The sequence below is a fragment of the Mustelus asterias genome, chromosome 8 (assembly GCF_964213995.1).
Source record: "Mustelus asterias chromosome 8, sMusAst1.hap1.1, whole genome shotgun sequence".
Taxonomy (NCBI): domain Eukaryota; kingdom Metazoa; phylum Chordata; class Chondrichthyes; order Carcharhiniformes; family Triakidae; genus Mustelus; species Mustelus asterias.
In genome coordinates, this window is record NC_135808.1 from 50392470 (window position 1) to 50418651 (window position 26182).

The 26182-nt window shown below is 46.9% G+C and overlaps 1 long non-coding RNA gene and 1 gene segment (V, D, J or C); one reads left to right on the plus strand and one right to left on the minus strand.

The window, feature by feature from the left end:
* Positions 1–618: 618 nt before the first annotated feature.
* Positions 619–11619, minus strand: LOC144497142 (Ig kappa chain V region Mem5-like). The segment is given in 4 exon segments: positions 619–1529; positions 8849–8894; positions 10933–11234; positions 11421–11619. Coding segments are annotated over 4 exon segments (726 nt in total).
* LOC144497143 (uncharacterized) lies at positions 7952–26053 on the plus strand. The gene is made up of 3 exons (XR_013498518.1): positions 7952–8636; positions 11335–11470; positions 25795–26053. It is a non-coding gene; the product is annotated as an uncharacterized LOC144497143 (long non-coding RNA).
* Positions 26054–26182: the final 129 nt, after the last annotated feature.

Here is a 26182-nt window from a genome sequence, read left to right on the forward strand (position 1 = left end):
TCCCCACAGAGCTGGTCTGAGAATCAACTGGCTTCTGGTAAAATGAAATTTAAGATAGATGGGATTTGGAAAGTGCGGTTGTAAGTGGATTGGGGAATAGGTTTTTGCAGGGATGGATACAGAAGGGGGTCGGGTTGGGGTGTGGAAGGGGGATGTGGCTGGGGAGTGATACAAGGAAGTGATCAGAGATGTTCTTATCTCTGATTGAAACTATGGGAGCAGTGAGACCACGTGAGATGGTTAAGGTCAAGGGGGAGGTGGTGAATATGGGGTGGAGAATTGTGATTGTGATGGTTTAATCCCAGCAACTTTCAGTTTCTTTTCTGTTTTCAATCTTGTCACTCAAGAGATTCCAGATCAAACTGATCATTTTCAAATGAATGATCATTGGCTTTGAATCCAATCTTCTGCTGATGTGTCATTGATTGTAAGAAGTCTCACAACACCAGGTTAGACTTCTTACTCTGCTTCCTCCAGTGCAACCCAGGCATCGCTACATCGTGTCATTGATTGACAGTCCAAGCAGCCAATCAGGACAATCTCTTGGTGAAATGCAGCCAATCAGCTGATGGGGAGGTGGGACATTTCCAAAGCACTCACCAGACAGAAACGGAATATTCTTAATGTTTATTACCTTTTACACATTGACATTGACAGAAAAAACAGCCCAGCCAGAGGAAGCTGGAGAAATTCACAGGGAGAATGGAGGTTTATTAAAACACTTGTGGAGATTTTCTCAATAACATGAGAATCCTGTCCCTTTAAACAGTGACTAAAGCTTCAATTGTAACTGCAGGGTGAGCAGGAAGGAGGTCTGGTTTACTGAAGCAGACACTTCACAGGGTCACATTATTATTGTACAGCTGACACTCTTCAGCATCTTCCAGAGGTTGTACTTGTTATCACGAGTCTACACTGTCAGGACAGGAACAGCACGGGGTTAGATATAGAGTAAAGCTGCCTCTGCACGGTCCACATCAAATACTCCCAGGACAGGAACAGCACAGGGTTAGATACAGTGTAAAGCTCCCTCTACACTATCCCAATAACGTGCTTTAACTCCTGACCCTCAGAAGTGTCTCAGACCCAGTCCCGAGAATGACGAGAGTTGTAATTCAGTGCTGACAATGACCTTTGCCCTCCCAGCTCACCCCTGTTCTATTCCAAGTTGTGTCTCCTCTGTGGACTGTCTCTAACACTCTAGGCACATTCTGATCTCCTGACGCTCTTGCTGAGGGGCGAGGAGAGGCTCACGTGGGTGAGGGCACAGGAGAAGCGGGCGTTGGACTCCCAGTCGGAGCCAGAGAGGGTCAGCAGGCTGCTGACGCTGTAGGTGTTGTCTGAAGCTCGCAGGTAGTTGCTGGTCTGAACCCCGTTGGAAATGGCTGCACCATCCTTCTTCCACTTCACCTCCACCTCATCGGGATAGAAGTGATCGGCAAGGCACACCAGGGTGGCAGTGCCCTTGGTCTTGACCTCCTCCGGGGAGGGGGGCAGCAGGGTCAGCGTGGGTTGTGAATTCTCACGGGCTGAAAGAGAAGAGAAGGAATTTTAATCACTGCCATTTTCAGGCTTTCAACTTCCCGAATATTAACTGGGATCAAATCAGTGTCAATGTTTCAACATTTCCGAAAATCCATTCCGGGGGAACTTTTTTAACCAGCACGGAACAATCCCAACAAGAGAAGGGGCAGTTTTGGGCAGTTTTAGCGAATGAATCTGGGCAGTGGAAGGTGTATCAGTGGGAGAGCATTTGGGTAATAGTGATTATAATACAGTTAGATTTAGAGTAGTTATGGAAAAGGGGAAAGAGCGATTGAGAGTAAACATTGTAAATTGTGAAAAGGCCAATTTCACGAAACTGGGATTTGCCAAAATGATAGCCAGGTTCCGCACGCATGGGGACGGCCTCAACCGGGAACTTGGGTTCATGTCACACTATCTGTAACCCCCACAACCTGCCTGGATGTGCAAAATCTCACTCGCTGTCCTGTCTGGGGACAATACACATCTCTTTAACCTGTGCTTAATGCTCCCTCCACTCACATTGTCTGTACCTTTAAGACTTGATTAGCTGTAAAGACTCACATTCCAATCATTATTCATGTAAATTGAGTTTGTGTCTTTGTGTCCTGTTTGTGATCACAACTCCTACCCACCTGACGAAGGAACAGCCTGTTCTGAAAGCTAGTGGCTTTTGCTACCAAATGAACCTGTTGGACTTTAACATGGTGTTGTGAGACATCTTACTGTAATTGCCAAAATGGACAGGAAACAGCGACTTGAAGGTAAATCAGTGTCAGAGCAGTGGGAGGATATTCGAGCTGGAGATAGAGTTCAGAACAAATATGTTCATCAAGCAATAGCGTGGGACATTGCAAGGAGGATAACTAAGGATTAAATCGGGCTGATGAGAGAGCAAAAAGATAACTTGTGTGTGGAGGGAGAAGACACGGTGATGGTTCTTAATGAATAATTTACATCAGATATCACAAATGGGAGGGACAAAGTTGACATTGTCGTTCAGGAGGAGAGGGATTGTGAAATAATCAATGGGATAATGATAGTGTGGGAGGAGGTATTAATGTGTTTATCATCTTTGAAAGTGGAGAAATTCCCAGGCCCGGGTGAAATGTATCCCAGGATGCGAAGGGAAGCACGGGAAGAAAAAGCAGAGACTCTGACCATTATTTTCCAATCCTCTCTGGCCACAGGTGTGGTGTGGGAGGACTGGAGGACGGATAATGCTGTTTAAAATTAAAAGCTGATGGGATCCAAGGGATGGATTTTTGGAGGGCCGAAGGGCCTGTTTCCTGTGCTGTACTGGAAACTGGCAAGTTGGATTTCAAGTTAGTTCAGGGTAAAGGTTTGATTTGAAGCTGGTTCAATCATTTTGCAATGTAACTAAAACATCTGTAAAGAAGATTACTACAAATTCAGCACTGAAATGGTTAATAGTGAGAGTATTTAAAGACAGAGTGTCCCTTTAAGAGACTGTTAACCAGTCAGGAAGCTGGAACTATTGTTCAGTCTGTCTGGGGGAAACAGGTTGAGCATCAACAAACCTCAGATCACACACAGATCAGGAGAACTTTATCCCAGAACATTGCAGCAGACTTGGATCAACACACTTCACACAGCATTCTGATTGGCTGTCAGTGTAGAAGCTTCTAAATTTCATTTCAAACCTTACTGCCCAGCACTTGGCTGAGGTCAAGGGTGAGGTTAGAATTAGTCTCAGTGTCCAGGAGTCAGACAGGGTCACTGCTCCGAATGACCCCATGAACTCTGGAGGGTGTGAGTGTGTGGATAATGAGTGAGGGTTAGGATCAGGAATCTCCAACCTCAAAGACAGAATTACATTTCTATAGCACCTGTCACCACCTCAGAATGTCCCAAAGTGTTTTACAGCTCATTGTGCACAGCAAGATCCCAGGGAGCAGAGTGAGAATGAACAGATAAGCAGATTTGTAGTGATGTTGATTGAGGGATAAATATTGACCAGTACACTGGGGAGAACTCCCTGATCTTCTTCCAATGGTACCATGGAATCTTTCACACCCCCTGAGAGGACAGATATCAGATTGTCTCATCTGAAAGACGGCACCTCTGACAGTGCAGCACTCGCTCAATACTGCACTGGATCTCAGCCTGGATGATGTGGGATTTGAGGTATCAGTCTGTTTCTGTGGATTCTCTGCTGCTTTCAGTTGAATGAAGAGTGCAGGAGGACATGGCAGGAGCAACAGCAGACATACTGAAAAATGAGGAATGAGGCCACTTGGGGAGGGTGGAGCTGTTCCCCAGCCAGAGAGAGTGTCTTCAGGAGAGAGATGGAGAGCAGATTATGGGAGGCCTGTAGTCTAGAGGGGGGACATTTAACCAGTCGCTGACAGGTGCTGAGCCCTTTCCCCATGAGGATTTTGGAAGTGGATGCGGAAAGTGGGAGGTGAACTAGAGAAATGTCTTTGTTGCTGCTGAAACTCTTGCTATCTGCTCAGTCACAGCTAATAAACACACAGACAAATCAGACAAACATCAGTCTGTTTCTGTGGATTCTCTGCTGCTTTCAGTTCAATGAAGAGTGCAGGAGGACATGCCAGGAGCAACAGCAGACATACTGAAAAATGAGGTGTTAACCTGGTGAAGCTACAACACAGGACTGTGTGTCAAACAGCAGAAGCAGCAAGTGATAGACAGAGCTAAACCATCCCACAAACAATGGATCAGATCAAAACTCTACAGTCCTGCCACATCCAGCCGTGAATGGTGGTGGACAATTAAACAACTCACTGGAGGAGGAGGCTCCACAAATATCCCCATCCTCAATGACGGAGGAACCCAGAACATCAGTGCAAAAGATAAGGCTGAAGCACTTGCAGCAATCTTCAGCCAGAAGTGCCACGTGGATGATCCATCTCGACCTCCTCTGGAGGTCCTGAAGACGTGTGCTCCAGAACTTCCCGCGTCCCTAGCCAAGCTGTTCCAGTACATCTACAACACTGGCATCAACCCAACATTGTGATAAATTACCCGGTTATGAAATGTGCACAAAAACCAGGACAAATCCAATCCGCACAATAACCGCCCCATCAGTCTACTCTCGATCATCAGCAATGTGATCTGAACATATCCAGAGCGATTACCAAGCAGCACTTACTCAGCAATAATCTGCTCACTGACACTCAGTTAGTATTCCGCCAGGATCACTCAGCTCCTGACCTCATTACAGCCTTGGTTCAAACATGGACAAAAGAGCTGAACTCCAGAGGTGAGGTGAGAGTGACTGCCCTTGACATCAAGGCAGCATTTGAGCAAGTGTAGCACCAAGGAGCCCTCGCAAAACTGGAGCCCATGGGAATCAGGGGAAAACTCTCCACTGGTTGGAGTTATACACAGCACAAAGGAAGATGGTTGTTGTTTGGGGTTTAACTCTACAATCTATATTAATGAGCTGGATGAAGGGAATGAGAGGAATGTCACTAAATGTGCTGATGATAAAATGAAAAGTAGAAATACAAGTTGTGAGGAGGATGCAGCATCTGAAAAGGGATAGAGATAGGTTCAGTGAGTGGGAAAACATTGACAGATGGAGTATAATGTGGGAAAATGTGAGATTGTCCACTTTGGCAGGAGGATTGAGCAGAATACTAGTAAACTGGAGAGATTCTATCGAGTGATCTGGATGTCTTTGCATCCAATAATAGCAAGGAATTAGGAAGGCAAATGGAATGTTGCTCTTCATTGCAATGAGGATGAGTATAAAAGTAGGGATGTTTTGCTACAGCTGTACAGCACCTTGAGAACATCACACCTGGAATATTGTGGACACTTAGGGTCTCCATACTTAAGGAAGGATATAGTAGCATTGGAAAGAGTTCAGAGATGGTTCACGAGGCTGATTCCACTGAGTAATGGATTGTCTTATGAGGAAAGCTTGAGCAGGTTGGGCCAATACTCATTGGAGTAGAACTTATTCCACCACCTCAGCACCATCTTCACCAGGGCAATTAGGGATGGGTAATAAATGCTGGTCTGCATAGAATCACAGAAAATAGGAACAGGAGGAGGCCATTTGGCCCTTTGAGCCTGTGCCACTATTCATCATGATCATGCCTTCCCCACCAAATCCTTTGATCCTATTCACCCCAAGAGTTAAATCTAATTCCTTCTTGAAAACGTACAATATTTTGGCCTCAACTGCTTTCTGTGGTAGTGAATTCCACAGGTTTACGCCTCTCTGGGTGAAGGAATTTCTCCTCACCTCAGTCCTAAAAGGTTTACTCCATATCCTTAGACTGTGACCCCCTCAAACTGGATGCTCCCAGCACTGGGAACATGCTTCCTGTATCTCCCCTGTCTAGTGCTGTTGGAATTTTATAGATTTTTATGTGATCCCCCCTCATTCTTCTGAACTGCAGTGGGGGCAGCACGGTGGCACAGTGGTTAGCACTGCTGCCTCACAGTGCCAGGGGGCTAGGTTCGATTCCCGGCTTGGGTCACTGTCTGTGTGGAGTTTGCACATTCTCCCCATGTCTGCGTGGGTTTCCTCCAGGTGCTCCAGATTCCTCCCACAGTCCAAAAGGTGTGCAGGTTAGGTGAATTGGCCACGCTAAATTCTCCCTCAGTATCCCCGAACAGGCGCCAGAATGTGGCCACATGGGGATTTTCACAGTGACTTCATTGTAGTGTAAATGTAAGCCTACTGGTGACTAATAAATAAACTTTAAAAAATATATAATCTTAACCAAAGCAATCTCTCCTCCTACCTCAATCCCACTATCGCAGAAATCATTCCAGTAAACCTTTGCTGCACTCCCTCTGTCGCAAAAACATCCTTCCTCAGATAAGGAGAGTAAAACTGTACACATTATTCCCAGGGTGGCCTCACCAAGGCCCTGTATAACTGCAGAAAGACAGAATTACGAGGGACAGAGATAGGGTAGATATGAGGAAACTTTTCCCCTTAATCACAGAGGCAGCAGATTTTGAGGGACTTGAGGGAAAGTTTTTCACCCAGAGGGTGCTGGGAATCTGGATCTCACTGCCTGAAAGGGTGGTGGAGGTGGGAACCCTCACAACATTTAAGAAGCATTTAGATGAGCGCTTGAAATTCCAAAGCATACAAGGCAACGGACCAAATGCTGGAAAATGGGATTGGAATAGATAGGTGCTTGGTGGCCGGCACAGACATGGACAATAGAATCCCTGAAGTGCAGTCGGAGTCCATTCGGTCCATCGAGTCTGCATCGGTTCTTACCCCATAACCCCAGTTATTTACCTCACTAATCTCCCTAACCTGTTAGGTCTCCATGAGTTGCCTCTGAACTCCAGTGAATATAAGTCTTAACCAACTCAATGTCTCCTCATACATCAGTCCCATTCTAACAGGAATCAGTCTGGGATACCTTCTCTGCACTCCCTCGAGAGCAAATATATCCTTCCTGAGATAGGGAGACCAAAACTGCGCACAATATTCCCAGTGCGGCCTCACCAAGGCCCTGTATAACTGCAGCAGGTCAGAATTATGAAGACATAAAGCAGATACGAAGAAACTTTTCCCCTTTTAGCAGCAGATTCAAAAACCAGGGAGCATAGATTTAATCTCAGAGGCAGAAGATTTTGAGGGATTGGAGGAAAAACTTTTTCACTCAGAGGCTGTTGGGAATCTGGAACTCACTGCCTGAAAGGGTGGTAGACACAGGAACCCTTCTAACATTTAAGAAGTATTTAGATGAGCATTTGAAATTCCGAACCATACAAGGCTGCGGACCAAGTGCTGGAAAATGGGATTAGAATAGTTGGGTGCTTAATGGCCGGCAGAGACAGGATGGGCTGAAGGGCCTCTTTCTGTGCAGTAAATTTCTATGAGACGATGACTGAGCCAAGATGGCCGAGAATGTAAAGTGACCAGCTTCTGGAAAATTCCGATGTGGGTTATATTTGACTGATTGTCCTGAGAGAAGATGGAATGTCACACCTGAAAGATGTCAGGGATTTCATCAAACAGGAAATAGAAATGGAGATAGAAAAAATGTCTCAGACTAAACTTTAATCTCCTTTTGATACGGAAACAATGGAGACTGATTGTCACATCTCAGCAGACATTCAAAACCCATCTGCTGTTGAGTTATACCTCAGAATGTGGAAATGGTCTGAGTTCAAAGTAAACTGACACTGGGGTGAAAGACATGTTTGTTTGTTACCTTTCAGGAAACAACAGGGAAATGGGTTAAAAATCCAACTGCACACCTGAGCTGTGTGTACTGGTGCGGGTGTGACAGAATGTGAGTTGAGACATTCCTCCGGATGGTCCAGTTTCCTCCCACAGTCCAAAGATCTGCAGGTCAGATGGATTGGCCATGCTAAATTACCCCTAGTGTGTTCTTCAGGTGGATTAGCAATGGTAAATGCGCAGGGTTACAGGGATAGGGTGGGGAGCCTGGGTAAGAAGCTCTTTCAGAGAGTTGGTACAGATTCGATGGACTGAATAGCCTCCTTCTGCACTGTAGAGATTCAAAGGCTAATAAAGGACTACGTGGACTGTGTAAGGTTTCCACGGGTGAAGGGATCCATTTTAAATGAACCCTGTTGTGACCAATCGAGTGCGGGGTTCCAGCTGATTACTCTTCACCCAGGAGCAAAACAAAATTGGGATCCAGTTCAGGAAGTTAACAAATGAGGGACCTTGTCTGAGGACTGGTCACAACGTGTACACAGCAAGATCCCACACACAGCAATGAGAACAATCAGCATTTTCAGTGATGTTGGATCCGGGATAAATATCGGACTGAAATCGTCCCAGAGAGAAAGTAACTGAGAGTCTCCCCAAAAGCCTGGAACACTGAAGCCACTGGATTGTGGGCCCTGCTGTAGCTGTTTGTCATCAGAACTTTAGCAAGAGATAAGCAGGGAGTGGAGAGAGCAGAGTGAAAGCTGGGGGAGGTGGCACCTCGGTGTCTCACTGTGCTGGTGCTGTGATCAGTTATATCAGAGAGTGTGACAGGGAGTCCGACTTCACATCAAACTCTGCCTGTGTGTGTCACACTGAGACTGACAGGAGTCTAGAGAGTGATTTCACTCCATGCTGCAGGAATGTGAGCACAGTCTGCAAACGTCCAGATCTCCTCCACACGGTGGGTAAAAGCTGCTTACTTATATCTTGCTGCTTAAAGGGGGGAATGGAAGGAAAGAAATACAGCTGGGCTCCCTGTTCCACACAATGTTCTTCAATCAACCATTTCATTGACTGCAGCTTCCTCACCAACACCTTCAACTATTCAGCATTTGTGTTTGAGAAAGTTTCAGCATTGAAAGGGTTAATAACGGAGGATTGGGCTTTACTTACTCAGTCTGAGTTTGGTTCCTTTACCGAACGTAAGGCACACTGACAGCTTCCAGTGCAGGAGCTGTACAAAAACCTCTGCTCTCTGCCTCACTCACTCACTCATCTCTTCTCTCTCACTCTTTCTCTCTCACTCTTTCTCTCTCTCTGTTTCTCTCTCTCTGTTTCTCTCTCTCTGTTTCTCTCTCTCTGTTTCTCTCTCTCTGTTTCTCTCTCTCTCTTTCTCTCTCTCTCTTTCTCTCTCTCTGTTTCTCTCTCTCTGTTTCTCTCAATGTCTCAGTGTTTTGTCGGGAGAGTTGAGAATTCTAATTTGAGATGATGAATCTTTCAGCTGCTCTTCATATGTGGACATGGAGAGTAAGAGGGAAACTCGAGGCCTTCAGCGAGCGGTGGACACCACAGGGACTGGAGTGTGTAGTGGACAGTGCAAATAATTTGTCCAGTTTCCTTTCTTGTCTTTATTATATATTATATAAAACTGTGGGATGTGTCAGTACAGGAGGTGGTGCTGTGTGTCCATTATTAAATATTATATAAAACTGTGGGATGTGTCAGTACAGGAGGTGGGACTGTGTGTCCATTATTATATATTATATAAAACTGTGGGATGTGTCAGTACAGGAGGTGGGACTGTGTGTCCATTATTATATATTATATAAAACTGTGGGATGTGTCAGTACAGGAGGTGGGACTGTGTGTCCATTATTATATATAATATAAAACTGTGGGATGTGTCAGTACAGGAGGAGGTGCTGTGTGTCCATTATTAAATATTATATAAAACTGTGGGATGTGTCAGTACAGGAGGTGGGACTGTGTGTCCATTATTATATATTATATAAAACTGTGGGATGTGTCAGTACAGGAGGTGGGACTGTGTGTCCATTATTATATATTATATAAAACTGTGGGATGTGTCAGTACAGGAGGTGGTGCTGTGTGTCCATTATTATATATTATATAAAACTGTGGGATGTGTCAGTACAGGAGGTGGGACTGTGTGTCCATTATTATATATTATATAAAACTGTGGGATGTGTCAGTACAGGAGGTGGGACTCTGTGTCCATTATTATATATTATATAAAACTGTGGGATGTGTCAGTACAGGAGGTGGTGCTGTGTGTCCATTATTAAATATTATATAAAACTGTGGGATGTGTCAGTACAGGAGGTGGGACTGTGTGTCCATTATTATATATTATATAAAACTGTGGGATGTGTCAGTACAGGAGGTGGTGCTGTGTGTCCATTATTATATATTATATAAAACTGTGGGATGAGTCAGTACAGGAGGTGGGACTGTGTGTCCATTATTATATATTATATAAAACTGTGGGATGTGTCAGTACAGGAGGTGGGACTCTGTGTCCATTATTATATATTATATAAAACTGTGGGATGTGTCAGACAGGAGGTGGTGCTGTGTGTGTTGGGGTTTTTGTAAGGCTCTGTATCACTGTGCACACTGACAGCTTCCAGTGCAGGAGCTGTACAAAAACCTCTGCTCTCTGCCTCACTCACTCACTCACTCATCTCTTCTCTCTCACTCTTTCTCTCTCACTCTTTCTCTCTCACTCTTTCTCTCTCTCTGTTTCTCTCTCTCTGTTTCTCTCTCTCTGTTTCTCTCAATGTCTCAGTGTTTTGTCGGGAGAGTTGAGAATTCTAATTTGAGATGATGAATCTTTCAGCTGCTCTTCATATGTGGACATGGAGAGTAAGAGGGAAACTCGAGGCCTTCAGCGAGCGGTGGACACCACAGGGACTGGAGTGTGTAGTGGACAGTGCAAATAATTTGTCCAGTTTCCTTTCTTGTCTTTATTATATATTATATAAAACTGTGGGATGTGTCAGTACAGGAGGTGGGACTATGTGTCCATTATTATATATTATATAAAACTGTGGGATGTGTCAGTACAGGAGGTGGGACTGTGTGTCCATTATTATATATTATATAAAACTGTGGGATGTGTCAGTACAGGAGGTGGGACTGTGTGTCCATTATTATATATTATATAAAACTGTGGGATGTGTCAGTACAGGAGGTGGTGCTGTGTGTGTTGGGGTTTTTGTAAGGCTCTGTATCACTGTGCTGGAGGTGCTGTAACCGTACTGACAGTAATAATCAGCGACATCCTCATTCTGTACATTGCTGATTGTCAGGGTGTATTGTGTCCCAGATCCACTGCCGGTGAATCGGTCGGATATTCCTGTGAATCGTGTTGATGCATAGTAGATCAGCAGAGCCGGTTTCTGTCCTTCACGCTGTTGGTACCAACTCACGTAACTGCTAGCAGATTGACTGGCCGTGCAGGTGATGGTGGCGGTCTGGCCCAGGCTCACTGACAGCACCGGGGGAGACTGGGTCATGATGATGTCTCCATTGATACCTGAGGGGTAATAAAGAAACAGAGTGAAGTAAGAACTGTCACAGAAAGACGCTGTACAATGAGATATTGTTGGAGACACTGACTGTTCCTCCCCTTTCAGCATTTTCCCTTCAATCACAAGTCAGGAGAATTGGATTGAAATGGAGAGCAGGAAAATATTCAAGGTGGAAGGAGAGAGATTTGTACCTGCGATGCAGAATGCCAGAGGCCAGAGCAGCTGGATGGCTGAAATCATGGTGTGTGGTCGTGTCCCTGTGCCTGGTTACTGATAAACTCTCCCTTCACTGGGCTCTGCTTTATAAAGCTGCAGCCTGTCAGAGTCTCACTGCCTGTTCCTCAGTTTGTAAATGGTCTGACCCAGAGAAACCACGTCAGCACCTTTCACTTCCTCTTCTTCTCTCTCCCTCCCTCAGTCTCTGTCCCTCAGTCTCTGTCCCTCAGTCTCTGTCTCTCGAAATCTCTCCCTCACTCATTGTCTCGCTCTCTCTCTCTCTCTCTCAATATTTGTCCCTCAGTCTGTCTCCCTCACTCTATTAATATCTCTCCCTCACTCTCTCTCTCTCTCAATATCTGTCCCTCAGTCTCTGTCTCCCTCACTCTATTAATATCTCTCCCTCATTGTTGTCTCTTTCACTCTCTGAGTAACTCTCCATTAGTCTCTGTTTCTATCCACCACACTCTCGCTGTCTCCCTTTCTTGTCCTTCCCGTCTCACACTCCTTGTTTACCCTCTCATTCACTCTTTCTTTCTCTCTTCTCATTCTCCCTCCCTCTCTTCCTCTCAGTTTCTCCATCACTTTATCTCATAGAGTCATAGAGGTTTACAGCATAGAAACAGGCCCTTCAGCCCAACTTGTCCATGCCGCCCTTTTTTTAAAAACCCCAAACCCCAATTGCTGCATTTGGCCCATATCCCTCTATACCCATCTTACCCATGTAACTGTCTAAATGCTTTTTAAAAGACAAAATTGTACCCGCCTCTATTACTATCTCTGGCAGCTTGTTCCAGACACTCACCACCCTGTGTGAAAAAATTGCCCATTTGGACACTTTTGTATCTCTCCCCTCTCGCCTTAAACCTCTGCCCTCGAGTTTTAGACTCCCCTACCTTTGGGAAAGGATATTGACTATCTAGTTGATCTATGCCCCTCATTATTTTATCGTCCTCGATAAGATCACCCCTCAGCCGTCTACGCTCCAGAGAAAAAAGTCCCAGCCAATCCAGTCTCTCCTTTATAACCCAAACCATCAAGTCCCGGTAGCATCCTAGTAAATCTTTTCTGCACTCTTTCTAGTTTAATAATATCCTTTCTATAACAGGCTGACCAGAACTGTACACAGTATTCCAAGTGTGGCCTTACCAATGTCTTGTACAACTTCAACAAAACGTCCTGACTCCAGTATTCAATGTTCTGACCAATGAAACCAAGCATGCCGAATGTCTTCTTCACCACTCTGTCCACCTGTGACTCCACTTTCAAGTAGCTATGAACCTGTATCCCTAGATCTCTTTGTTCTGTAACTCTCCCCAGTGCCCTACCATTAACTGAGTAAGTCCTGCCCGGTTCAATCTACCAAAATGCATCACCTCGCATTTATCTAAATTAAACTCCCGCCACTATTTGTCAGCCCACTGGCCCAATTCCGGTTGGAATCGGAGATAACCTTCTTCACTGTCCACTATGCCACCAATCTTGGTGTCATCTGCAAACTTACTAACCATACCTCCTATATTCTCATCCAAATCATTAATATAAATGACAAATAACAGTGGACACAGCATCGATCCCTGTGGCACACCGCTCATTCTCTTTGTTCTTCTGTATTCTCAGCTCGCTCTGCCCCAGAAGAGATACCATCCTCCTGGTATCCACTCTGTCAGTCCCCTCACAATCTGATATGTTTCAATAAGATCACCTCTCATTCTTCTAAACTCCAATGGGTTCAGGCCCAACCTGTCCAACTTTTCTTCATAAGATAACCCCTCACCCCAGGAATGTGTCGAGTGAATCTTCTCTGAACTGCTTCGAACACAATGATATCCTTTTCCAAATAAGGAGACCTAAACTGTACACAGTATTCCAGATGTGGTCTCACCGAGACTCTGTACAGCTGCAGTAAAACTTCCCTATTTTTATATTCCATTCTCCTGGTAATAAACACCAACATTCCATTTGTCTTCCTAATCACTTGCTGTAGCTGCAGACTAACTTGTTGTGATTCATGTCCCAGGACAGCCAGATCCCTCTGTAGCACCGAGTTGTGCAATCTCTCTCCATTTCAATAGTTTACTGCTGTTCTATTCTTCCTGCCAAAGTGGACACCTTCACATTTACCCAGGATATACTCCAGATGTTTCGCCATTCACTTCCCCTGTCCCTATCCCTTTGCAGACTCTCTACCGCTTCTTGATAACTTACTTTCCCACCTATCTTAGTGTCATTGGGACATCAGCTCCATTCACTCCCTTCATCCAAGTCATTGATACGGATTGTGAATAGTTGTGGTCCCAGCACTGATTGTTCCAGAACTCCACTAATTACAGCTTCCCAACCCCAAAACAATCATTTATCCTCTCTCTCTGGTTGGTTAGCTAACCAATCCTCTATCAATGCTAATATGTTACCCACACACCATCGTCTTACCCACACACCATCGTATCTTGTGTTGTAACATTTGATGTGGCAATTTATCAAATACCTTTTCGAATTCCCTGTACATCACAGCTACAAGTTCCCTTTTATCCATTTTGTGACCTCCGCAAAGGTGGGCAATGACATGTTTACAACAGAAAGAAACTGCTCCACATCGACCATGATGTCCCACTGGAGCCTCCAATAGGGAGCAGTAAACATGGGCCTCCTTCCCACTGGAGCCTCCAATAGGGACCAGTAAACATGGCCTCCTTCCCACTGGAGCCTCCAATAGGGACCAGTAAACATGGCCTCCTTCCCACTGGAGCCTCTAATAGGGACCAGTAAACATGGGCCTCCTTCCCACTCGAGCCTCCAATAGGGACCAGTAAACATGGGCCTCCTTCCCACTGGAGCCTCTAATAGGGACCAGTAAACATGGCCTCCTTCCCACTGGAGCCTCCAATAGGGACCAGTAAACATGGGCCTCCTTCCCACTGGAGCCTCCAGTAGCTGAGCTTCAAACTCCACATCTTCTCCATCATGTAGGCCTCTTATTTCCATCTCTACAACATTGTCTGTCTCTACACTACATCAGTCCCTTAAGTACAGAAACCCTTATCCCTGCATGTCCCGCCTACTAACTCCATTATTCCGATATCCTCACCCAGCTCCCCACATCCATAAACCCCAACTTGTCCCAAATGCAGTGGATCCGGATCCTGTCTCATACCAAGTGTCGTTCCAACGCCACCCCTGATCTCAGTGACCTATCACCCCTGACCTCAGTGATCTATCACCCCTGACCTCAGTGATCTATCGCCCCTGACCTCAGTGATCTATCGCCCCTGACCTCAGTGATCTATCGCCCCTGACTTCATTTACCTGTTACCGCTGGCCTCACTGATCTGTTACCCCTGACCTCACTGCCCTCCAATTCCCTCCATGACCTCACTCCTCCCTACCCTGCGTTCCTGCTCCAGACTCACATTTCTCCCTCACCTTCCATCTGCTGACTCTGCTCCCCGACCCATCACTGCTTCCTTCATCCCACCATTGACAGCAGAGCCTTCAGACGCCCAGGCCCTGCTCTCTGACCTCCCACCCCTAATCCCTCCCCCTCTCCTTGTCTCTCTCCCCATCAAACTCCATTCTTTCACCTAAGCCTTCGATCTCTCTTCCTAAACTACCCCCAGCCCCTCCCCCATTCCTCTTATGCTGCTCTGTGAAACATAACGGGCTATGTTGTACACTAAGGTGCTATATAAATTCAGGTTCTGTGTGGATTTTGGTTGGGGACAGAATTAGACACAGTGGTGAAGGCTCTTGCAGTCAAATATCCTGCTGACAGGATCCAGATTTTAACAGATCGAATGGGACATTGTATAAAGTAGGAATTATTAAAAATGTATTCATTGACGGGGTGTGGGTGTCACTGGTTATACCAGCATTTATTCCCATCCCTAATTGTCCTTGAGAAGGTGGTGATGAGCTGCCTTCTTGAGCTGCTGCAGTCCATGAGGTGTACATACACCCACAGTGCTGTTAGGGAGCGTTTTCAGGATTCTGACCCAGCGACAGTGCATGAATGGAGATGTATTTCCACGTCAGAATGGCGTGTGGCTTGGAGGGGAATCTCCTGGTGGTGTTGATCCCAGGGATCTGCTACATTTGTCTTTCCAGATGATAGTGGTCATGGTATTCGAAGGTGCTGCCTCAGGAACCTTGGTGAGTTCATGCAGGGCATCTTATAGATGGTACGCACTGCTGCTGCTGTCCGACAGTGGTGGAGGGATTTAATGTTTGTGAATGGGTGCCAATCAACTGGGGCTGCTTTGTCCTGGATGATGTTGAGCTTCTTGAGTGTTGCTGGAGCTCTACTCATCCAGACAAGTGGAGAGTATTCCATCACACTCCGGACTTGTGCCTTGTAGATGGTGGACAGGCTTTGGAGAGTCAGGATGTGAGTTACTCACCGCAGGATTCCTATCCACTGACCTGCTCTTGTAGCCACAGTATTTATAGGCTGGTCCAGTTGAGTTTCTGGTCAATCATATCCAACAGGATTTTACAGTGGGGGATTCAGCAATGGTAATGACATTGAATGTCAAGGGGAGATGTTAAAATTCTCTCTTGTTGGAGATGGTGATTCCGTGGCACTTGTGTGGCACGAATGTTCCTGCTTCAATATCTGAGGAGTTGTGAATGGTGCTGAGCATTGTGCAATCGTCAGTGAACATCCCCACTTCTGAAGGTTATTAATGAAGCAGCTGAAGATGGTTGTGTCTCAGACACTACCCTGAGGAACTCCTGCAGTGATGTCCCAAGGCAATCTCAGATTGCAATCCGCTAACCACAACCATCTTCTCATCATATTGGGTGGCACGGTGACACACTCGTTAACACTACTGCCTCACAGCGCCAAGGACCCGGGTTTAATTCCTGGCACGGGACACTGTCTGTGTGGAGTTTGCATGCTCTCCCCGTGTCTGCTTGCGTTTCCTCCGGGTGTTCCGGTTTCCTCCCACAGTCCAAAAGACCTGCTGGTTAAATGCATTGGTCATGCTAAGTTCTCCCTCAGTGTCCCCGAACAGGCGTCGGAGTGCGGTGACTAAGGGATTTTGCTGGTAACTTCATTGCAGTGTTAATGTAAGCCTACTTGTGACACTAATACTGACACTTAAACTTAAAAGTCCAATAACCACAACCATCTTCCTTTGTGCTGGGTGTGACTCCAGCCAGTGGAGAGTTTCCCCCTGATTTCCATTGGTTCCAGTTTTGCGAGGGCTCCTAGATGCCACACTCGGTCAAATGCTGCCTTGATGTCAAGGGCAGTCACTCTCACCTCACCTCTGGGGTTCAGCTCTTTTGTCCATGTTTGAACCAAGGCTGTAATGAGGTCAGGAGCTGAGTGACCCTGGCGGAACCCTAACTGAGTGTCACTGAGCAGGTTGTTGCTAGTAAGTGCCGCTTGATAGAACTGTCAACAATTTAAATCACTTCACTGATGATTCAGAGTAGATTGATGGGGTGGTAAGTGGCCAGAATAGAATTATCCTGTTTTTTGGTATACAGGACATGTCTGGGCAATTTTCCACATTGCCGGGTAGATGCCAGTGTTGTAGCTGTACTGGAACAGCTTGGCTAAGGGCACGACAAGTTCTGGAGCGCAAGTTTTCAGGACTATTGCTGGATTATTGTCAGGAGACAGAGTCATTGCTGTATCCAGTTGTAAATGTATCAGCCTTTTCTTTTCACTGATGTGCTGGGCTCCTCCATCATTGAGGATGGGGATATTTGTGGAGCCTCCTCCTCCAGGGGGTTGTTTAATTGTCCACCACCATTCACGGCTGAATGTGGCAGGACTGCAGAGCTTTGATCTGATCCATTGGTTGTGGGATGGTTTAGCTCTGTCTATCACTTGCTGCTTCTGCTGTTTGACACACAGTCCTGTGTTGAAGCTTCACCAGGTTAACACCTCATTTTTCAGTATGTCTGCTGTTGCTCCTGCCATGTCCTCCTGCGCTCTTCATTGAACCATAGTTGATCCCCTGGCTGGGTGGTAATGGTAGAGTGGGGGATATGCCGGGCCATGAGGTTACAGATTGTGGTTGAGTACAATTCTGCTGCTGCTGATGGCCCACAGTGCCTCATGGATGCCCAGTTTTGAGTTGCTAGATCTGTTTGAAATCGATCCCATTTAGCATGGTGGCAGTGCCACACAACACGATGGAGGGTACCCTCAATGTGAAGATGGGATTTTATCTCCACAAGGACTGTGCGGTGGTCACTCCTACCGATACTGTCATGGACAGATGCATCTGCGGCAGGCAGGTTGGTGAGGATGAGGTCGAGTATGTTTCTCCCTCTTGTTGGTTCCCTCCCCACCTGCCGCAGTCCCAGTCTAGCAGCTATGTCCTTTAGGACCCGGCCAGCTCGGTGTGTGGTGGTGCTACCGAGTAACTCTTGGTGATGGACATTGAAGTCCCCACCCAGAGTACATTCTGTGTCCTTGCCACCCTCAGTGCTTCCTCCAAGTGCTGTTCAACATGGAGGAGAACTGATTCATCAGCTGAGGGTGGACAGGATGTGGTAACCAGAGGAGGTTTCCTTGTCCGTGTTTGACATGTTACTGAGAGACTACATGGAGTCTGGAATGTTGTTGAGGATTCCCAGGATAACTCCCTCCTGACTGTATCCCACTGTGCCTTCTGTGCTGGGAGATTAGAGGTAGTGGACACGGTTCACCATTTTCTCCCGTCTCAGTAACAAACATCCAGCTGCTCTGAGCTCCTTCTTTCACTTCCTCTGTTGGTTACGTTTCAATCTTCCGATCTGACAGTCTTTGCAGTTATTTTTGACACTGGGGATTTGTGCTGTGGTCTGAATCTCTAACAATAACTGTCCAATCAGTGAAAAGAACAGCAGCTCAGAGCAGTCAGGACTGAGGAGCCAGGCTCACTGGGAAACACATTGGGAAGATCAAAGCCATTGGTCTTCAGCTCCCGATACAAACTCCATCCCTCCCCCTGAGCACTGTCTGCTGCTCAACCAGACTCTCTACAACATTGGCCTCATCTTTGACCCCGATCTGACCCTCCAAATCCTCCACATCACAAAGATTACACTGCTCTCTCTTTCTTCGGTTGAAAGTGGATGTTTTCACATTCTCCACATTGAACTCCATCTGCCATTGTCTTCAGACCCCATCACAAACTCTGTTCCCTCAACACTGATTCCATCCCTTCCCCATTGGAGTGTCTGACACTGAACCACACACTCCACAGCCATGGTGTCCTATTTGACCCTGAGATGAGTTTCCCACCACATCATCCACTCCATCACTAAGACCACCTAGTTCCACCTCAGTAACATCTCCCGAGTCCCCCCTGCCTCACATCATCTGCTGCTGAAAATCTCATCCGTGTCTTTGTTATCTCTGAACATTACTATTCCAATGCTGTCCTGGCCGACCTCACACCCACCACCCTCCGTTATCATCAGCTCACCCAGAACTCTGCTGCCCGGATCTGAACTCACACCAAATCCCGTTCACCCGTCACCCCCTGTGTTCACTGACCTACACTGACCCCCGGTCCAGCCATGCCCCGATTTTAACATAAACATCCTGCCTCTCAAATCTCTCCCTATCCTGCACCCTCCCTATCTCTGTAACCTCCTCTAAGCTGCCTAACTTAGTGTGCTCAGTAATCTTGGATATGTGTCTCTCTATTGCTTCATCCAAGTCATTGTCAAATATAGTGAAAAGCTGAGGCTTCAGCACAGATCCCTGGGGACATCACTATTCACAGCTTGCTGATTGGAATACACACACATTATCCCTACTCTCTGTCTCCTACCTCCAAATCAATTCCTTATCTATGGCAAAAGCTTTCCTCAAATTCCATACGCTTCCATTTTTATTCACAGCCTCTCATGTGGCACCTGCCCGAATGTCTTCTGGAAATGCATAGAAATAACATCCAGAGACATTCCTTTATGAGCACATTAGTGGCTCATTCACAAATGTAAGCGGCTGAGTTGAACATAAATGACTCTTTTGAAATCCGTGTTGACTCTCTCTGATCCGTTCATGTTTCTCACTCGTCCTGCCTCTAAAAAAACATTCCAGTCACTTTCCCACAATACACATTAAACTGAGCTGTTAGTTGTGAATGACTCTAATAAAACAGCTAGTACAGACATGAAGAGTTGAATGGCCTCCTCCTGTGTTATAGACCTACTGAGTCCTTGACTGAAACATCTGGATTGGAACAGGAGGTGGGCTGGAGGTTAAACAATGAGTTGAAGGTAGACGGAGTGTTATTAGTGGGTCATGTCCAATGTACATTGTGTCCATCACTCTCTCCAAAAGATGGGGGCAAATTTCCCAGAAAATAATGTGCCATCGGGGCGGAAAAATGGGAGATTTTCCTGCCGTTTTCTGGGTGTATTTAGTTGAATTTCCAGCACTCGGTGTTTCACAAAATCCGTCAGGGATTTACACCAGTGGACGGGGTTAATCCCACCCGTGAGGACTGGATCAGCAGCCCCGCATCCCTGCCTCGCGATGGTTTCCCCAACCTAATTCCCCACTCCCCTGATCACAGCCCCCAACCCCCCCACCCCCACCTCCCCTTCCCCAATAGACTGGCCTCCTGATGGCTTCCCCAACCCCCACCCACCCCTCCAATTGCCGGCCCCGACACCCCCACTCCCTGATCACCAGCCTCCCAATGGCTTCCTCAACTGGAAGGTTCCTGCTGAACTCAGCAACAATTCTGGTCCCCCCCTCCCCACACCAGCTTCTAAACAAACATCAGCGATGGAATTGGGGAGAAGCGCAGAAAGAAACTTTAGTAAAAGTCAAGCCAGCTTTACAATCATCGTCATTGCTCGTGCACTTTGACCCGAGCAAACCATTCGGAATCACTTGTGACGCCTCGCCATACTTTGCAGGGGGATGGGACACACTGTAGATGTACAGTTTGGAGTGAGATTCAGTCAGATATAGAAGGAAAACTCGGTCAGTCCAGCAGGCAGAGAAGACTTGGGCATGATAAGGCACATGGGAAGATTGGAAGGCTAAACTGCATCTATTTTAATACAAGGAGCCTGTCTGGTCAGGCAGATGAACTTAGAGAGTTGGTCAGCACGTGGAAATATGAGATTGTTGCAATCACTGAGACATGGTTGAAAGAAAAGCAGGACTGGCAACTCAACACTCCAGGGTATAGAAGTTTCAGGTGTGATGGGGGTCGGGGGGGAGTGGGGTATGTAAGAGAGGAGGGGACATTGTTTTATTGATTAAAGAGACCAAGCCTGCAGTAATGAGGGAGGAGATATTGGAACACTCTTCAAATGAGGCCATATGGGTGGAGCTGAGAAATATAAAGGGCGATCATTGTGCTGGGATTACACTACAGGCCTCCCAACACTCAGAGGGAGATGGAGGAGCAGATATGTAGGCAAATCACAGAGAGAGGTGTGAGAGGAATAGGTCTGCAGTAGTCGGGGATTTCAACCTCACCAATATTAATGGAATCACCTCAGTGTGAAAGGATTAGACAGGGTGGAGTTTTTGAAGTGATTCCAGAGCTTTTTATGTCAGTAGATCGATAATCCAACTTGGGATGGCCCGTGCTCGACCTAATCCTCGAGAATGAAGCTGGGTAAGTTGTTGAAGTATCAGTGTGTGAGCATTTTGGGGATAAGAACAAAGAACAAAGAACAATACAGCACAGGAACAGGCCCTTCGGCCCTCCAAGCCCGCGCCGCTCCCCGGTCCAGGATTGAATCCTGAATCCAGGATCCCCGCCCAATTTTCCAGCCTATCTACATCCTAATATCCTATCCACCGAGCTGTCCCTCACAGCTACGATGCTTTGTTCATCACAACCTATTAACTCTCCCCCACCCCCCCATTCCAGACCATGTGATCTCCAGGGAGAGGCGAAAACCCAGAGTGAAAACCCCAGGGCCAATATGGGGAAAAAAAAATCTGGGAAATTCCTCTCGACCCCCTGAGGCGATCGAAACGAGTCCAGGAGATCACACTGGCCCTGATCAGAAAATGCTTCCCAACCCTATTCATTTCCACTTCTGCTTTACGAACACCATCTGAATTCCCTGCCCCCGAGACAGGTTCCCAACTATCCGCAGTCTCGCTCTGTACTGGCACCAGCAAGATGATCATAGAATGAAGCCTTGAAACGAGAAACAAAGAACAATTAGCCCGCGCCGCTCCCTGGTCCAAACTAGACCACTCTTTTGTATTCCTCCATTCCCACTCCGTTCATATAGCTGTCTAGATAAGTCTTAAACGTTCCCAGTGTGTCCGCCTCCACCACCTTGCCCGACAACACATTCCAGGCCCCCACGACCCTCTGTGTAAAATATGTCCTTCTGATATCTGTGTTAAACCTCCCCCCCTTCACCTTGAACCTATGACCCCTCGTGAACGTCACCACCGATGGGGAAGGTGGACAGAGCAATGAAACGTGGAATTTAATCCTGATAAGTGTGAGGGGAGATTTAATAAAGGTTGGATATACAAAATGAATGGTAGGTCCCGAGGGAGAATTGAAGAACAAAGGGACTTTGGTGTACAAGTCCATGAATCCCTGAGGGATAGTGCGATGAAGAAGGCAATTGGAATACTTAGAGTTCAATCCTGATAAATGCGAAGTGATGCATTTTGGTAGAACTAATGTAGGGAGGAGCTATACGATAAATGGCAGAACCATAAAGGGCGTAGATGCGCAGAGGGACCTGGGTGTGCAAGTCCACAGATCCTTGAAGGTGACGTCACAGGTGGAGAAGGTGGTGAAGAAGGCATATGGCATGCTTGCCTTTATAGGACGGGGCATAGAGTATAAAAGTTGGGGTCTGATGTTGCAGATGTATAGAACGTTGGTTCGGCCGCATTTGGAATACTGCGTCCAGTTCTGTTCGCCACACTACCAGAAGGATGTGGAGGCTTTGGAGAGAGTACAGAGGAGGTTTACCAGGATGTTGCCTGGTATGGAGGGGCTTAGTTATGAGGAGAGATTGGGTAAACTGGGGTTGTTCTCCCTGGAAAGACGGAGGATGAGGGGAGACTTAATAGAGGTGTATAAAATTATGAAAGGCATAGATAGGGTGAACGGTGAGAAGCTTTTCCCCAGGTCGGTGGTGACGTTCACAAGGGGTCATAGGTTCAAGGTGAAGGGGGGGAGGTTTAACACAGATATCAGAAGGACATATTTTACACAGAGGGTGGTGGGGGCCTGGAATGCGCTGCCAGGCAAGGCGGTGGAGGCGGACACACTGGGAACGTTTAAGACTTATCTAGACAGCCACATGAACGGAGTGGGAATGGAGGGATACAAAAGAATGGTCTAGTTTGGACCAGGGAGCGGCACGGGCTTGGAGGGCCGAAGGGCCTGTTCCTGTGCTGTATTGTTCTTTGTTCTTTGTTGTTTGTATTAGCCGGGGTTCGAATATGGGAGCAGGTAAATGGGATTAGTATAGATTGGTTTGGATGGCCAGCATAGACATGGTGGGCCGAAGGACCTGTTTCTGTGCTGTGTGACTGTATGACGCTATATGGAGTTGGAGCAGTTCTATCCCATAGACTGGCAGATGGGACGGAGAGGCTAAATTCATTTGCTTTGAGGACTTTGTCAGACGTTGAGAAAATGTACTCACAAATCGATAAAGAAAGCCGAGCAGTTATCTACACAGTGAGGAATTTCACCAATACGTCTATGGGCGGCATTTCACCATCGTGTCAGAGCGTAAGCCATTGTTGGGGCTTTTCCGGGAGGATAAGCCAGTGCCACCTATTGCCTCTGCCAGGGGGCAGAGATGGGCATTGCTGCTGGCACTAAACATCTAAACCTTCCAGCTTAGGCCAGGAACACAGCTCTCAAATGCAGATGCATTGAGCCGCCTGCCGCTACCCCAGACCATACCGTCACCGCCTGTTCCACAGGAGATAGTATTGGCTCTGCATTATTTGGTCACCCTGCCTGTCTCAGCAGCCCACACTCAGACGTGGACAGATAGGGAGCCGGTGTTAGCAAAGGGCAAGAAAATGGTACTGACCGGGTGGCACTTGGACAAGGCAGAGCAAATGAAGCTGTATTTACATTGCAGGGACCAGATACCCTGCGAAGATGGGGTGCTATTGTCGGGGGGTCTGTGTCAGCGTACCACCCCTTGTGCAATGGCCACTGCTCCAAGAGTTACATGATACCCAAACTGGCCAGAGCAGAATGAAAGTGTTGGCCAGAAGTTATGTCTGGTGGCCTGGCATTGACAGAGACATTGAACAAACGGTTGGGCAGTGTGAGAGTTGTCTGACTCAGCAAGCGTTACCTCCACCAGCGAACATGCTCCCTTGGGATGTCCGGCCCGTCTGTGGAAAAGGTTTCATGTAGATTTGGCTGGACATTTTTGGGGGCAGATGTTCCTGATGTCAGTCGATGCCCATTCCAAGTGGCTGGACGATCAGCTCATGAGACCCATCACAGTCTCCATTTACCATCGATAAACTGAGGCAGATCTTTGTGATCCATGGTGAAGATGGGAATGGGTTCATGAACTTTGTAACACTTAAGCATTGAGACCCGAACTCTGTAATACTTAGAGATTTGTGAGACTCACTGTGGAGCTCATTGTTTTTGTGTCTGTAGAACTTGTTTTCGTCACCCAGATAAGGGAAGCAGCTGCTGTGTACAAGTTCATGATTTTTCCCAGCTAATTGTATGTCAGGAATGTGGCTAACCCAGCTGGTATAAGCTAAGCTAGACTCCATTTTATGTTCAGTTATATTATGTATCTTTGTTTTACACGGTGGAGCTGACATGTATGCCTTCTGTGATCGTATAATCATAGATTCATATATATTCATTATATACTATTCATCCTCACCGATATAAAGTGTTATATAGGCCCCTGTACATCAGTTAACTTGTTTGTGCAAACTTATAATCTAAACAACCCACAGGAGTCAAAGAACAAAGAACAAAGAACAGTACAGCACAGGAAACAGGCCCTTCGGCCCTCCAAGCCTGTGCCGCTCCTTGGTCCAACTAGACCAATCGTTTGTATCCCTCCATTCCCAGGCTGCTCATGTGACTATCCAGGTAAGTCTTCAACGATGTCAGCGTGCCTGCCTCCACCACCCTACTTGGCAGCGCATTCCAGGCCCCCACCACCCTCTGTGTAAAAATAACTGTGTAATATAACTGAACATAAAATGTCCACATAGAGATGACAAAACAGACAGCCTTGAGATGGCCATGATTACGCGGACTATGTGAAGGATGGAATCGCTGAGGCAGCAATAATCATGGGAAGATGCGGACGTGACCAGGGACGAAAATATATGTATAAATATTTGATCTTAACTCATATTCGGTGTGAAGTCTGGAGACCGCGTTAGGGATCGGACTTCTCCCACAATTGTGAAAATAAACCACTATACTTTGACTCACGACTAGTCTCAAAGGTATTATTTACCTCCAACAATGGTCTTCCTGAAGCGTTGCTATCAGACAGCGGAGCAGCATTCACGCTGATGAATTTCAGACTTTGGTCAAGTTTAATGACATTTGTCCTGTCAGGTCAGCCCCCGACCATCCTGCCTCGAATGGGTTGGCGGAGCGAGCCATGCTGACGTTCACCGCTTCATGTGAAGCAGGTTCAAATGGCCGTTCCATTGTGATTGGGCAGTTATTTGCTGTCATACAACACTACACCTCACGCCATCACTGGGGTCATGCCGAGGTCACACCTGCAGAGTTGTTAATGGGTCGGTGCCTGTGTACCTGTTTAGATTTAGTGTCTCCAAATTTGTCGGGGGGTGGGGGTGGAGGCTCGGCAAGCCTCTCAGAAAGAATATTGTGACTCTCAGAAAGGGGACGGATTGTTTAATGATGGCGACCTTGTGTTGAGAGGGAATTTGGGTGGCGGACCCACCTGGGTACCAGGGAGAGTTGTGGAGAAGACAGGACCAGTCTCATATTTGGGGGAGACACCGGGCCGAAGAGTTAAGGAGCATGTTGGCTACCTACGCAAGAGTTTAGAGCCAGTTCCAGGAGCTGAGCAAGTGGGCCCTGTATCCAGTTTGTGTGTAGCAGCCTCTGAACAAGACAGCTCCATGTCCATGGTGAGGCCAAGGCAGCCTCTGGCTTGGGTGGGTGAGTCAGAGGAAGGGGCCGTCCAGGGCCTAGCTCCAGAGGTGGTTAGCACATCCACCCCATCAGTGGATCCCGTGTCGATGGCTGCTGAAGAGCCCCTGACAGAGTTGCAGCGTTCCGCAAGGTTCTGGAAATCTCTGGACCAGCTGACATTATGAACTGTCTTTCCCTGGTGTCCCTTCTGTAATATTGTTGTTTCTCTGCCTATGTGTTAACTGTTTTACTTGGTGTTTTATCATAGGGAGTCCAAGATGTTACTGGGGAAGGAGTGTGTGAGCCTGGCCCCTTTAAGGGGCAATCCTTCACGGGCCACATGACCAGGCTGGAGCCAATGGAGTGTGAGGATGTGATATTGGGCCAATCGGGAGTGAGGGTGATCATTCCTGGGGCTGGAGGCTTCAGTTGGAGTCAGGATGTTGTTGGGAGTAGACCTGTATCGTTGTGCTGTTAAACCCTTCATTGTAAATAGTTCTCATCAATAAAGCCTTTAGTTAGTTATTTCCAAATCGAGTCTCCTCCAGTTATTACAATGAGCATCTGCACCACTTTGGATCACAACAGCTCTCTGATAACAGCAAATACACAGACTAACTATTAAACTGTAACAGTTTCACCAGCTGCTGTCACCC